Source organism: Malurus melanocephalus, unplaced genomic scaffold (assembly GCF_030028575.1).
Source record: "Malurus melanocephalus ecotype Western Australia unplaced genomic scaffold, MMel_1.1 scaffold_136, whole genome shotgun sequence".
NCBI lineage: Eukaryota > Metazoa > Chordata > Aves > Passeriformes > Maluridae > Malurus > Malurus melanocephalus.
Window position 1 is genome coordinate 1,138,052 of NW_026623368.1, and position 14,490 is coordinate 1,152,541.

Sequence of the window (14,490 nt, forward strand, 5' to 3'; positions counted from 1 at the left end):
AAAAAAGGTAACAGAAAAGGGGCTTGTTTTCTGCAGCCCCTTACATAWTCTTCTAAAGACTTTCCACAAATGTTACAGGTTTTTTTCTTTCCTGCAGGAGACCAGAAATGTGATTAGTTCATTACCACATAAAAGAGTTCAATCTCTCAAAAATCGTGCCACAAAATTTTCTTGTATGAATCCAGAAGTTAATAAGCACTCACCATTACTGGACTGTGTTAAAGACAAAATTGTATTCAGGAGGTAAGGGAAAAAGAATTTCTCAATTACTTGCAATTAATGCATTCTTTGTGACTTGTCATGCCTGTGGGCTTTAAGTGATTAAAGGAGCTAATTCTTGTACAGTTCTAAACATCTGCTTGAGAAAGGTACTTGTTTATGTCTGTATSTCAAATTATATGCTCTGTACTTGCTACAGAAACAAGAGATCAGGACATCCAACACATTTATAAGTGATTTGAAATGTGTTTGAAATAGCCTAAGCAGAGTATGATGACAGAGCCCAAAAATCGAAGAGTTGCCTCCTGTAGAATATTTAAACTCTGAGGTTAAGTGTTGTTCAGGACAAGTGTACCTTACAGTRCTGCAATACACTGCACTCGCTGGCAATAAGCTGGTAGTGAGCACAGAGCTTTGCTCCTGCACCCAAGTGAGCTGCAAGAATATAATTTTGTTTGTATAACTGCAGCTCTGCWAGTGACTTTTGCCACGCCTTCAATGAGGCTGAAGTGTTTTTTCCTTGTTGTTCAGATGTCTGCCTAGAAACAAAGCCATAGAGCTGATGTGAGAAGGTACTGTCTGCAGAAATGATAATTGCCTGATTATTGGTCAAGAGGTGTGTGTGGGGGGAATAAACATCAGCCTTGGCTTYACTTTGTGAGAAGCTTATTGTATTCGGGTTCTCCTAAGCTGACTTTAGATTGGCTAACATCACAGGCACATACTCAGCTACAGGCAGGGACTTTGGACCTTAGCATGAGGTACTTTTACCAGCATGCTAAYTCCTAGAGAATCTTGGCAATGAAGGAGATAAATTGTGCAAAGAATAAGAACAAACTTAGGGCAAAACCACTGGGATCCCTAGTGGTTTGTAAATCATTAAAATTTGTGTGATAGGTGAGGCAGGGAATATCTGAGGCTGAATCTGTAGCCAGAGCACCCTGTGGTGGTTCAATGAGCCTTCTGTCCCCAGCCTGGTGTGGGCTTGGTGCTACACAATCCAAAACTACACCTTGTGGCTGAAGAAGCTCCTTCTGCAAAGATGCTAAACAAAACAAACCTTTTGTTCCCTAGCCACCTGCCCAGTCTGGGCTGATGAAAACTGTGTGCTCAGGTAAAAGGTAAAGATTCCATTCCTTGTTCAGTAAATGTAAACAATATAGAATCTGAGTGTACTGCCYCAAAACTGAATATAAAATAACTCTAGAACCAAAGGCATAGTTTGATGGACCAGGATAGAAATTTTGCATCTAAAACCAGCCTGATACTACATGTATACAGATTTTTTTTCTTGAACTGTGAACAGCAATATGATACCCTTCAATAACAGACTATTTACAACAAAGGAGTAACTACAAAATTGAATGTCCTGGATTTATTGAACAGTAACTATTTTCCCAATTTTGGAATTTCAGARTACTTAATTTATGTGGACTGCTAGCATGCATGCTAGTTTTAATTTGGTGACATTTTATAATTATTCACAGTAATGGAAAAAAGTAAACTGTAAACATTCCAACAGTGCTAAAACTCATCTTCTTAACAGAGCCAAACCAAATAACAGCTTCTGTAAATGAAACATCATATATTTAAAACATTTCACTTTATTAACAATAAGTTAATCTGTGGCATTACCAAAGCACTAAAGACAGAGTGTGCAGATTGTCTAATGATCAGRAAGGCAACATTATCACTACCTTCATAAAAACTGGAGAAATGCCAAAGAACATGTACCATTTTCAATCATATGAACACTAAGCAGAAGAAATATACTTCCAAGTTTCTCCAGTTTTTCTGTTAAGTAAGGCAATAATAAAAAGCACAGCATCACAATTAACTACAACTCAAGATACTGAGCCCTGACATAATGCAGTGCTCAGAGGAATGTGCAAAATAAACACCTGGATTTGCACTTTGATTCTTTGTTGTAAAATTGAAAAAAGCAAACAACACAAAGTCACAACTGTTCCTGATTCCATTGTCAGGAGAAACAAATGCAAAGCTGGGAGAATCCAAACTGACAAAGATGTTCTTTCTCAGCCTGTGGTACCATTTGGAATATCTTGAGCATCTGCTAAATGTAGTTTTTGGCTGAAGCAAATCATTAAGGAATAACACTTTCACATGCAGATAAGGCATAAACAAGACAACAGAGTTACATGAAACTGCTTACTCTGGGATGTAGATCAGTCCAGACAAACTCTGTTTTGGTAAGCCCTATGCTAGTTCTGCATCAGTAGATGAATATTTCTCAATGATACTTGAGCATTACGTACCTCCAGCATTAGCCTGTGGATCAAGGGGGATGGCAGATTATTTTTATCATGATTATGTGGTATTATTATCACATTCCACTTGTCTTCCTTATGAAGTCTGCCTTAAACAGCTCACCACAGACAGGCAGTGAATGTAGACAGCAGTGCAGGATCTTATGCCCCAAAATCCAGAGCCCCACCTCAATGCGTACAAAGTGTGGAAYAACAGAAATAACCACACTGCAGAATAAACTGAACGCTGCACTCCTCCTCTGTCATCTTGGCTTATCAAAGGCACAGTGCAAAAGACAAGCTGAGACATTCAGCTTTATCTTCTTCTCTGTGGCCTAAGAGCACACATTTGTTCAATTACCTAAGCTTTGCTGAAGTATCTGACCCTAGAAATAAAACAGGTCAGTTCATTCTCCAGACTCAGATCAGTTACAAACAACCACACATTTGTAGGAAAAAACTAAAAGATAATAGAATTCACTTGGCAGTGGGACAAATGCTTCTGAATATGGTTGAAGGAAATTACTATGAATATTTGTTCCAGAATGTCTCAATAATGTTCATGTAGAAAGACCCTGCTGCTGATGGGCTTTGCCATTGCCAACACATTGTGGTACACAAGTGGTACATGGTAGCTAATTAAATAACCGATGAAAAAAACTGCCTGTAATTAGAAGTGTTAAGATCCAGTCACTTATGAACTGGAAGAACCTAAAAATCTATGCTGTATTATAGCACTAATTTAAAAGAAAAGGCATTATTGAAGTGATTTGTCTCTTACAAAGACATCAGTTGCTGGGGAAACACATGGCWATTTGGTTACAGTTAACAATAATTAACAATAATGCAAAATAAACATTTTAGGAAAAGGATACATTGACGAATTCAGTTCTTCTAGCTGCAATATAAATATAGACATTTATGAGGAATAGCATTTGTTAGTCAAATGCAACAATTATGCTGCTATGCTGAAATAAATGAATTAAAACAATGAAGGAAATAACTAATACTTTGGGCGGAAATGTATGRTTTATTACAAAAATCAAATCAAGCCTACATCAAACCTAAATTCTATACAATGAACTAAGTTCCAAATTACATTTAAATCTACTGCTGTCAAGACATTTAAAGGAATTTTAATAGTTTTGGTTTCTRTGGAAATACATTAGAGAAAGTGTAGGATATCCAGATCTACATTCCTCATGTGTCATCTTCCCCAGATGTAGGAAGACAGACCACAGGGAAAATGATCATAGTTCTCTAGTCCATGGGCTGTCCCTAAGCAGGCCTATGTGCTCAGGAAGCTTGTAGCTAAGCCTTCTCCACTCCCCAAAGCAACCAGCAGCTGTAACAAATGAAAACAAGGTCTTGTGTTTTCTCAAACCCAAGACCAGGGTAGGTTCATTAAAGATCTTCRTTCTCCTCCACGGTAAATCACTGTSCACCCAGGAGCAGTGTTTTCCTGAACTGAGCTTTGCTATGGGGTAAGTTCCACATTTTCTGCCTTCCCAGTACTTACATCTGATARCAGCCTATCCAGGTTGGAATCACTGGCTAGTTTTCTTTTATCTTCAGGGAGTTCTTCCATCTCCCCATAGAGCTCCAGGTTGAGGCGAGCAAGTTTCTCCTGCATACTCCGCACATGCTCCATCTGCTCTATGGAACATTCGTTTCCTAAAAGGACAAGCAAAAACTTTAGATAAAAAAAACCAAGAGAGCAAATGAAGGCATGAAGATGCAGCTTTTTACATTGGTTATGAGGAATTTAAACATCAAATTTCAAGTAAATTTGCTTTCTCAATGATTTCTCACTGTTTCACTATGGACATCTGTCATCCCATTTGATGTTRTGTTGTGCTGAATTTACAATGGCTACCAAATGTCCTAAGAGTTTTTTAGAATGCACATGGTTTTTCTATACTCCTGAATTTTTCTCTGATTTAGAAAGGCCCTGATTTTCAACTTTAAATAAGATCAAAATAAGCCTTTTAAGCCTTTTTTCTAATTTTGATTAATCTGAGAGTTGCWTTGTTGGAACAGATGGTTTCTATAATACGGAATTCTCAGGTTCTTTTGTAAAATCAGTATGGAATTAATATGACACACTGACCTAACACTAAACTTGCAAAAGCACATGYGCATCTTTCTACTTAGTACAAGGGAAAAAAGGAAGCAAAAATGGGTAGTAGTTTTTCTGAAACTTCATCAACTCTGACGCTGTAAAAATAGTAAGAAGCTAAGACAAAGAAGTAACCTGGGTAAAGTGCAGTTTGCTTTGAATTTCATACAAGTTGTTACCAAGTCTARAACATTTATACGCAGCAAAACTGGGTGCTAAATACAGTTACTTCTTCCTACACTATCACAAATAAGTGGCTTTAAACTTGGTATCCTTAATTTGCAAGGAAACGTGCTTCCATGCTGGAAGGAACAATGAAATGGCATGTGAATCATTTCACAACACAGACAACCTTACAGTGGGACTGTAATTTAAAAAATGCAGTAAGATGTATTAATTGTTAGTTTCATGTGGCAGAGTCCAACTGACAACTGTCCATGCAGCACACTTGTTTGCAAATATTACCACTGTACAGCTATAAAAAACAAGTATTGTACACACACTATTAATTCATGCACCTACCAAATGCCTGAAGTTTGCCAGAGTGAAAGTCATTCAAGAGACTCAGAAGTCCCCTTTCCATTTCCTGGACATCTGATACATCTGTGAGAAAAGAATGCTGGATTGGTGCTGCCTGTGCCCCTTTTGCTTCACCTCCTGGAGGTTTGGCTTTCTCTTTGATTACACTAAAAAAAAACCAAACAAACAAAACCATAACAAATATTACTTCCTACTTTCACTTTCACTGTAAATTTGAATTGTAAGGAAGTGTACATCCAGGCATCACAGTTCATCCTCACATTGTTATGTGAATTACCACTCCTGCTTGGAAAGTTCAAACAATTGTCTGTATTAGCACTGCTTGGTAAGTTTAACAATTGTGCAAAAATGTCCAGAACTTAAAGCAGAAGGACATTTTCTTCTCTAGACAATCTTGTRGACTGCAAGAAATTAATTTCTAGTAAATCCCAGAATAATGTTGAGACTTGAGCAGACTGTACAGTCTACTGTGCTGCAGAAACCACCAATTTATAGCACGTTATTTACTAATATTCCCTCAGCGCATCAACACATTTTTCCTGAAAAAGAATATATAGACTTTACATTGCACAAATTCGTTATTCATCAGGCCAATACTGGATCTTTCAAACAGACTGTGCTGAAGCTGGCAGTTCTGTATTTAATCTTTAGTTAAAACTCAGAGGTCAGTAAATTCTGTTGCTTCTCTCCAGCTGACATTTCACTTTAAAAGATAAATTTATCTATTGTGTCTGCCACAGAAACACATTTTCTAACATGCAGAAAAATTAATGCTCTCAAATTGAAATAGACATATTATTAAKAAAATACAAACTATTTTGACAGGATACTTTCTGAAGAACTGAATGGCTCTATGCAAGACACTGCCCCAACTGAGAGGTCTTCAATCAAAAAACACCTGGAAATTTTAGTTCTAGCTCATCCAGTTCAATTTATGTCCTTCATTTCCTGATGTACTTGTAAGTTTTAACCTTGCAGTCATGTAGTATTTTATTTGTTGCTCACAGCTGTACATCTGGGGCTCTGCTATCTCCCATATGATGCCCAAGTCTGATCACCCAATTACTGTCTTTCATCAGTCACATCAGGCTATACCTTGCTGTCAGTCTGAGTCTATAACATTGTGTAACGTTTCAGAAAGCTTACAAGAAGAGCATAAAACACCTTCCTTTTCTGTAAAATAACCCTTATACTGCATTAAACACAAACCATTCTGCTAAAAAAGACACATCAAACCTTCTCACAAATCTGAAACTCTTTTGTTACAACCAGTCTAAATTACCTTCAGACTCTGAGCATTGCCAGGTTTCTGGCTCCCACTCCCACTAAGTTCGCAAGCTGCCCCAAGCTTACCGCTTTAACTTTGGTTTTTGTACGGCAGGCTGTGGGGCAGGGTTGGAAAAGGCTGTACTTTTACTGACTGGCACTGAGCTTTTCTTGGAGTTWGCAACCTGAGCAGGGTGACTAGTCGATGACTTGGGGCTCCTTCTCTTGATCTTYCTTTCTTCCATTTCTTCCAATTCACTGCATCTAGATTAATGTCTTGTCCTTCACAGGGAAGAAAATAAACATCCATCAGAACTGGCATTCACAATAAAAGCAAGTGGAAAAACCGCTCATGGAAATGAAACTTGTAGTTCCTTCAGAGATGAGCACTCACTCATTTCTGAAAAGAAGAGAACCCAGCTTTCAGAAGTAGCTGTCGGGCCTGCTTGATCAATGGAACAGGCAGGAATTAAAATCTCCATCAGCGGACAGGTACCTCCATGTGCTCTCAAGCTTTGTGTCCCATGGATCATGGCTAGAAAACACCATGACTACTCAAGCCCACGGCAGGGAAAACACCGGCAAGTGCTGGTGGCACGAGGCTGCTGTGACCCATCCGTGCCAAAGAACTTCCTCTACAGGGAGCGCCGGGGCTTTGGGAAAACTCATTCGATGCCGAGTTGTTGTCGCTGTTACACAGCTGTTATAGCTGTGGTACAGTTGTTGCTGTTACACACACTGGTTATTACTACTACAGTTATTATTACACGCTTGTCACTGCTGTGCCTCGCTCGCTACTACTCTTACAGCCGTTGTTGCTGTGACACGACAGGCTGCGACCGACGGGCCCTGCCCAGCGCTGTACACAGAACCCACGCTGCGTGCGGTTACCGGGCGCTGCCTCCTCGCTGGGGAACGCCTCTGACACCCGTCACACCCCGCAGGCCGCCGACAGGGCCGCGGGCAKACGCGACGTGACCCTCGGACGCCATCGCGTACCTGCCGCCACCTCCCGGGGTGAGGAGAGCCCTGCCTGCRGCACGGGCAGCCGTGGCCGAGTGCCGCCGTTTTATTCCCGCGGCGCCTCGGGACGCCGCGTGTGGCCGGGGAGCAGGAAGAAGGGGACGGAGCGTCCCTCACCCCGCGAACCCTCACCCCCGCCCGGCCCCTCAGGCCCCGCCCCCTACCTGCGGCAGGCCCCGCCCCCGGAGCCGCGCGCCGACCCCCGCGGAAGCGGCCGGCTCGACCCGGCGCGCGGATCACGTGATGGCGGGGTGGGGCGGCTGTGCCGCGAGGTGCATTGTGGGAGTTGCGCCCGACCCCACCGCCTCCCCGTGGGGCGGACTACAGCTCCCAAAATCCCTTGCGGCGCGGCGCGGGGCAGCATGCTRGCGCGCCAGGGTCATCGCGACCAAGGGTTTAATCTAAAATACCTGATCTAACAAGTGTTAAAACACACGGAGAACACCATTGCACTGCCGACCTGTGGTCGTTTTCCCAGCCGACGCCGTGATTGCCTTCTCCCGTGCTCACGCGGTCTCCTGCCTGTAATTATATTCCAGCCGCAACTCGCTCGATACTGAATAGGCCTCAGSTGCTTTTGCTTTTTAGGACTGCCCTGAGCACTGGGCGCCTCAAGTGAGTATTTGACTCTGTATGGAAAATCACAGAGTCATTAGAGTTGGAAGGGACCCCGGCAATSATCCAGTCCCACGCCCSTGCCCAGGYAGGGTCACCRAGAGCAGGTGACACAGGAACGYGTCCAGGTGAGTTTGGAACATCTCCAGACAGGGAGATTCCACRACCTCCCTGGGCAGCCYCTTCCAGTGCTCTGCCTCCCACAATGTAAACAGGTTCTGCCTCATGTTGAGGTGAAACTTGTTTGACTTTGTGGAGCCTTMATCAGGGAGCTGACTCATTTGTAGCCTTCGTTACCTGCGTTTATTAGCATAAGTTTAMAGAACTGTGCTTGAGCCCTCCCAGAAATTACCCTCCCATGACATATCCTCTATGTTGCAAGGCAGCAGTTTGGGTCAGCAATAGGAATTCTCTCCAAGAGGACATGCTGGAATAACCCAGTATACTCACATAGARCTATATGGGCTAGGAAGGCCACCAGGGGATCAGCAAGTTTGGGACAAGAAGAGGATATAGTATTAAGTTGAGCCAGGGCACGTTTAGGTGGGACATTAGGCGGAATTTCTTTACAAAAACGGTGCTGTCGAGGGCCGCGGTGGAGTCACCGTCCCTGGAGGTTGTTAAGATGAGACTGGACGTGGCACTGARTGCTGCGGTCTWGTTGACATGRTCATAGATTGGATGATCRRTGATCTCAGAGGTCTTTTCCCRCCTCATTGTTCCTGTGATTCCGTCGCCCCGGGGAATAAAGGCTGAGGAGAGCAGAGCGGTGGGCAGAGGCACGGTCACCGTCGGCGGCAGTGCGGGCCGTGCCCGGGGGACTCGGGGCCGTGTCGGTGTCACCCACAGTGACACGGGCGGGACGGGCCCCCGGCAGTGYCGATCCCCGCCCGCAGGGGGCAGCTCCTCCCCGCGCTCCCGACGGCCGCTCCTCTCCCGGTCCCGAGCTCTCCCTGCGGAGGAGCCGCGGGGCGGAACGGCTCTTATTGACAAGGAAGACCCGCTCTCGTCCCCGCGACAGATGTGACCGGGGCGGCTGTCGATCCCAGTTAAACGAGGAATCCCGCTGCCGCGTTGAGTTGGATACAGTTCTCTCTGTCATTTCCGACCTGGATTTCAGTCCTCAGTCGTTGGCTTGCAGGAACTTAATTTTCTCGCCAGGCAGTATAATTAGCAGGGTGTGTCTACCTAGCCTGAGTGATTAACGAGTTCAGCCCCACCAAGGCTATTTCCTGGTGCCGTCGCTGTTGCATTTCTGGTCATCACTTCTCGCCTCAGTGCTCCATGTCACTGATGGCTTTGTGGACTTGAATGGTCGGCACATCTTTMCCACCTATAGCTGGTAGCCTGAGCTGTTTTCCCCTCATGTGACAGTAGTTTGTTKCCTGGAGTAATTAACTTATCAACTATTTCTACAACTTGTCAGCTTGAATTTCTTCCACCTGCAACGAGATCTTATTTTTTACTTGAGAAGCGTTTTGTTCATAACTGTATGTTTTCTGATGAAGGCTCTCAGACATTATTCACACACCATGTATGAAGGGTAGTACGACCCACATCACCCACAGTGAAAACACTGGCCAAAAGCTTTACTGGTGTTTGCAAGTGTGTGTCTCGGTGTGAAGGTACCTCATGGCTTAACAGGTGTACAGCACCTAGAATGCACCTGTACCTCTGTGTAAACTTTCCATGGTACCAAAAGAATGATTCTCCAGTCATACCCTGATCCTTCTTATGGATCTTGAATTAGACTTGAGAGGCTATTAAATATCAGTGCCTCATCAAGACTTGCACAGCTTGTCAGAGTTGTGAGACTCAATGGCAGCTTTGAGTCCAAAAAGGGGAGCTGTCGAAGGGAAATTGTATTTGAAGTGATTCTCAGGTGAAGAACAAGGACCAAATGTCCACTGAAGGTCATGCTATAGTGAAAGTAATTCCTTGCAGGAGGTCACAGTTTGGTTTGATACATTATGACCAGTAATCTCAAAATGTTGCACTAGGTCTGTGATAGACTGCTGATACACTTGTGGGACTAAACAGTCAGGGTGTTTGCATGTAAGCAACTGAGAAGAAAGAAATTAATCTCTGCAACATTGGAGATGCATTAGACAAAAAGGTGGTGGTACAAGACTTTAGGGACAGGTAGAGAAGCTGAATCAGTTGATTCTGTAATGCAAAGGGCTTCTGATACCTGGTTTGGCATGCATTACAGGGAAGCAAGAGCTAGCGAAAGGCACACAGGCTATGAGCCAGACACAAATTCTCAGTCACAGGGCTGCCCAAGCGCCTCATTTGCACAAATACATATATGTGTATACATAAATATATAGGGGGCTACAAAAGGTGGACAAATCGAGTGTTATAGTGTACAGCTATTTGGGAGATTTATATGAGATAAATTCTGTTTCTGCAGGGTAACTTTAGAAATGTTTATGTTCATTTAGTTCATTCCTCACATGCTATATGAGCAAGTAAATGTACTTGCCTTGCAGTTGGTATATAGAGGTGTGGTTTGGTTTTGCTTGTGTGATTAAAGGTGTTCTGTTTGACAGTTTGGATGGAAGGTGACTGAGTGTCCTTTATTTCTACAAAACAATTGAAATAGAATGATGTTCTGTTTTTAAATAAAGGTGAAATGTTTCCATCACTAAACAATTTAAAAATAAAATTACTTTCATATTCAGGAAGCAGTCGGATTCCACAGTTAACCCTGCTTCAGTGTAGTATCTCAGCAGGAGAGATCCAATACTACAGAGAAGATATAGAATCAATTTTAGCATTTTTGCTCCAAGTGAATTTCTTATCACTTCACCCTGTCACATTCAAATTATTATAAAGGTGTCTCTGTTATTTCTATATCTGATATAGAAGGGCCTACAAGAGCAGATAATTGAGAAAGCCCCAGACTTTATGTTTCCATAGAGAAAGTAATTTTATAGTAAATAATTAATTAATTTCAAAACACAATAGTGAGTTAAAAGCAAAGAATCAAAGGCGGCATGGTCTTGATTTGATACTAAAAGCCCTATTGAGCAGATAACACTGTTGTCTAGAATCAAATAACATTTGAGGGAGGAAAAAGGTGTGTTTTGGGTTATCTCTATCTGAGCTTTTGCATAATTCTGTATTGTGGTAATGCTTCTCAGCCCGGAAAAGGCTTTTTTTTGTCCATTAAATGGCTTTTTTTCCTGACAACTCCACCATTCAWTACTGTGGTAGCATTTGTATATACTTGTTGACTGAAATGCACCAAGGGTAACAGTATTTTAATAGTGACAATGTTATTGTTTAAGCAGCAAATTAAAAAGTTAATTGAATCTGATTTTATTTACATGTGTATCTCCTTACAAACTAGAGACCTACCTTTGAAGATGCTTTGAAGAAGAACTTCAAAGAAGTTAAGTTTGTACTTTGTATTGAGATATGCATGCAAATGAAATCAGATTCTTCTTTCTGAAAACCCTATTCAGTTAACATGAGATGGCAAGTCGGTTCTAAAGGCCTCCAAGACAGTGATGAAAGCACTGGGTTCTTTAGCTTCTATAATTAATTTTGGATGTATTTCACAGCTTGGCACTTTGTAGTCATGGAAGCATGACATTGCTGTAGCATCATCTTCCAAAAAAGAGCATAGTCTGGGRAYATACCTATTCACAGGAAGGAGAGTACTTGCTGTTGGTTTGCGAGGAGCAGCATAACAAGGTGTGTATCTATCAGCCAGATAAACATGCAGAACAATGCAGTGAAGTTGAAATTATACATATAATTAATCAACGTTAGATTAATATGGATGCAGAATTGCGTGGGTTAGACATGTGTATCTTCTTTAGACACTGGTGATGGATATGTCCTCAAGAAATGTGACTGAAAGTGTGCCAACATGTATACTTACATTGTATCTCTCTTTCTCCACTATCATAGTGCTAAGTGAAGGAATATGATCATATATAAATATTTAGACTTCTCTATTATTATTGATCAGTTTCCACATCTCCAGCATGAATAGTCCATTGAAATCAGTGCTGTTACACAAGAGCAAGAAGTTTAAGACCTCCAACAGTATTATGTGCTTACAAAGTGTTCTTATTGCAAAAAATCAGTACTTGATTAGCTACCAAGACTTTAAATACATGGCCTGCTTAAAAACTAAATAAATCTTTTACCTGAATGTGGATAAAGAGTAACCCACCTCCTTGGGCCAGCAGTATGGTGATTCAGGCACCCAGAACATAGTAATGAAGGGACTTGCTGAATCCCTTGGAAAGCAGCAGTCACCCCAAGAACAAGGCCTCTAGGGCCTCAGTGTCCCTAGACAACCTCACCTGTTCTCCACCCCACTGCCCAGAAGCCCAGGAGTCCCACTTCGGTTCAGCCAGGGGTCTTCAATTCCTTTCTAAGACAAGGGTCTCCAGCTCTCTCTTCAGCTCCTGGATGGACTCCTGGAAAATTATTTTTGAAGAATTTTATTAATATATCCACTAGTTAGTCTGGATTTCACATTCACAGTATCATGGATGTGATAGTGTTTGGAAAGCACTTCTCAAGGTCATGGGCTAATCCAGTTTGTATGAGACACAAGGTCCAAGTCAAAGTAGGYCAATTGCATGCATAGACCAGATTCCTTGGATTTATCCAGCCTCTCTTGAAAAACTTCTAGGATGAAATCTGCACAAATGACCTCTAGCACAGCCTCCTTCTCAGAGCAGGGCTACTGCCATATCAGGCCAGCTGTGTCTTTGTCTGGCCAGGCCTTGAAACCTTCAAAGATGGAGACTGCAATGCCTACAGACAACTTGTTCCAGTAATGCATTACCATCCTAGTGAAGAAGTTTTTCTTTATACAATTTTTAGTTATTTAAAAACATGCAAATATTTTATATGTGTTTGGTACATATGGAGGCTATTGTACAGTTACATTTGCCTTCCTCTAAATATTTAGTTTAAATATTTGTAATATGCATTAAGCTCCCTCAATGAAAAGCACTTTAGTGCTTTACTTTAGTTGTTTTAGCAATGCCGATACTCCAGCTGGAAAAGGAGGAAGTGACTGTTGGCTCTGCCAGCACAAATAGTACTTCAGGTACAGTCCCTAACCTAATACAATTTTTCAGACTCTGTCAGGGATGTAAAACTAAGATTATCCATAAATACACTGTTGGTTCCCTAGTGTATAATGCATTCTTCTTTAGAATTACCTCAAAATCATTTCCGTGATTTTAGATAGATGCTGGCATGTTGTAAAGAGTAGGGTTTTATGAAGGATAAGGATGATAGCTGATTTCTGTCTCACACCGCAGTCCTGCTTGGRCAATGCTTGTTTATATGTTAAAATACATTATAATCAAATAATTCCATCTACCAAAGTGTTTTACTAATTTTATCATAAATAACCTTTTTTACAGGACTCAACCCATTGACAGACATGAGAAAAGGCTGGGATAATACCTGGCACCACTCCTGCATGCATGTTCAATAGTTTACAATGATGAACTTCAAATAAAATTTTAAAATAAATCAAAATAAACCTTTGGCAAACTCTTTGCCTTTGGGCAGCCTGCTGAACTATTTTTGCAGGTACTCACTGGGATACTCAATATAAATGTAACAATATTTACAATCACTCTGAGATTTGCATCATGGTGTTTACAGAATTCCATCAAAGTCAGCAAAACTGAACCCTTGTCAACCAAAATGGGCTCTAGAAACAAGAGCAGATCAGAAAACATGAAAAAATGTTCTTCTCTACAGCTGGGGATATATTAGTTCAGAGTATGGTTTCTGATGTATATTATAAAAGTAAAACATGGAAAGGATTGCTGGATTTTGTTTAAGCTAAAATTGGTAACACCTGTTCTCAGCAGGCACCTGCTCTTTTCCCCTTTTAAATACTGAATGATGTTTATGATTAATTTAGTACAACAAGACAGAACATGCAGCTCATATCACAAAGAGCCAACACGCATCCTTTGTTTTCTGTAGCCTGTTTTTTAAACTGTTCAGTAATTTATCACAAGAGGACCTTAATGGAGTAAGACCTTGCAGGAAAAAAACCTCAGCAGTCTTAAGGTCACAATTGAAATAAAATACTTGCTCAGTTGTTTTAATAGCTTGGCTAAGTGCCTCCAAAAATGGGTTTATTTTCTTTGCCAATGTTTACACTTCATGTCAGTAGGAGAAACTGCTATTCATATTCTCTCTATGAGATGCCACTGAACAGTATTTCTAGTACAGAGTAACCCARGCATGCCAGGGAAGGCTGAGTAAATAAAGCCTAACTTTTCAKATCAATTTCAGCCTCATCTCTACGGTGCACAGACTTGGGCTTGTGGACATAATTAGCTGTGCACACCTCATGGTCAAGAATACCAATGGTGTGACACTGTACAAAATGAGGGAGCAAATAAATGCAATTCCTATCACACAAACCATAAAACAGATGGA

The 14,490-nt window shown here is 41.5% G+C and overlaps 1 protein-coding gene across 2 annotated transcripts; it reads right to left on the minus strand.

Annotated features, from left to right (window-relative positions):
- Window positions 1–1,471: 1,471 nt before the first annotated feature.
- Window positions 1,472–7,691, minus strand: CCDC28A (coiled-coil domain containing 28A). Of its 2 annotated transcripts, none has more exons than XM_057370908.1 (6): window positions 7,599–7,691; window positions 6,499–6,693; window positions 5,128–5,291; window positions 4,006–4,160; window positions 3,362–3,384; window positions 1,472–2,310 (listed from the first exon to the last, which is right to left on the minus strand). In XM_057370908.1, the coding sequence occupies exons 2-6, from the start codon at window positions 6,654–6,656 to the stop codon at window positions 2,256–2,258; spliced, it is 555 nt and encodes a 184-aa protein (XP_057226891.1). In that variant the 5' UTR covers window positions 6,657–6,693; window positions 7,599–7,691; the 3' UTR covers window positions 1,472–2,255. The 2 variants fall into 2 exon arrangements, with proteins under 2 accessions (XP_057226891.1, XP_057226890.1); XM_057370907.1 differs by lacking the exon at window positions 7,599–7,691 and adding an exon at window positions 7,411–7,580 and having other exon boundaries at window positions 1,473–2,310.
- Between the last annotated feature and the right edge of the window lie 6,799 nt (window positions 7,692–14,490).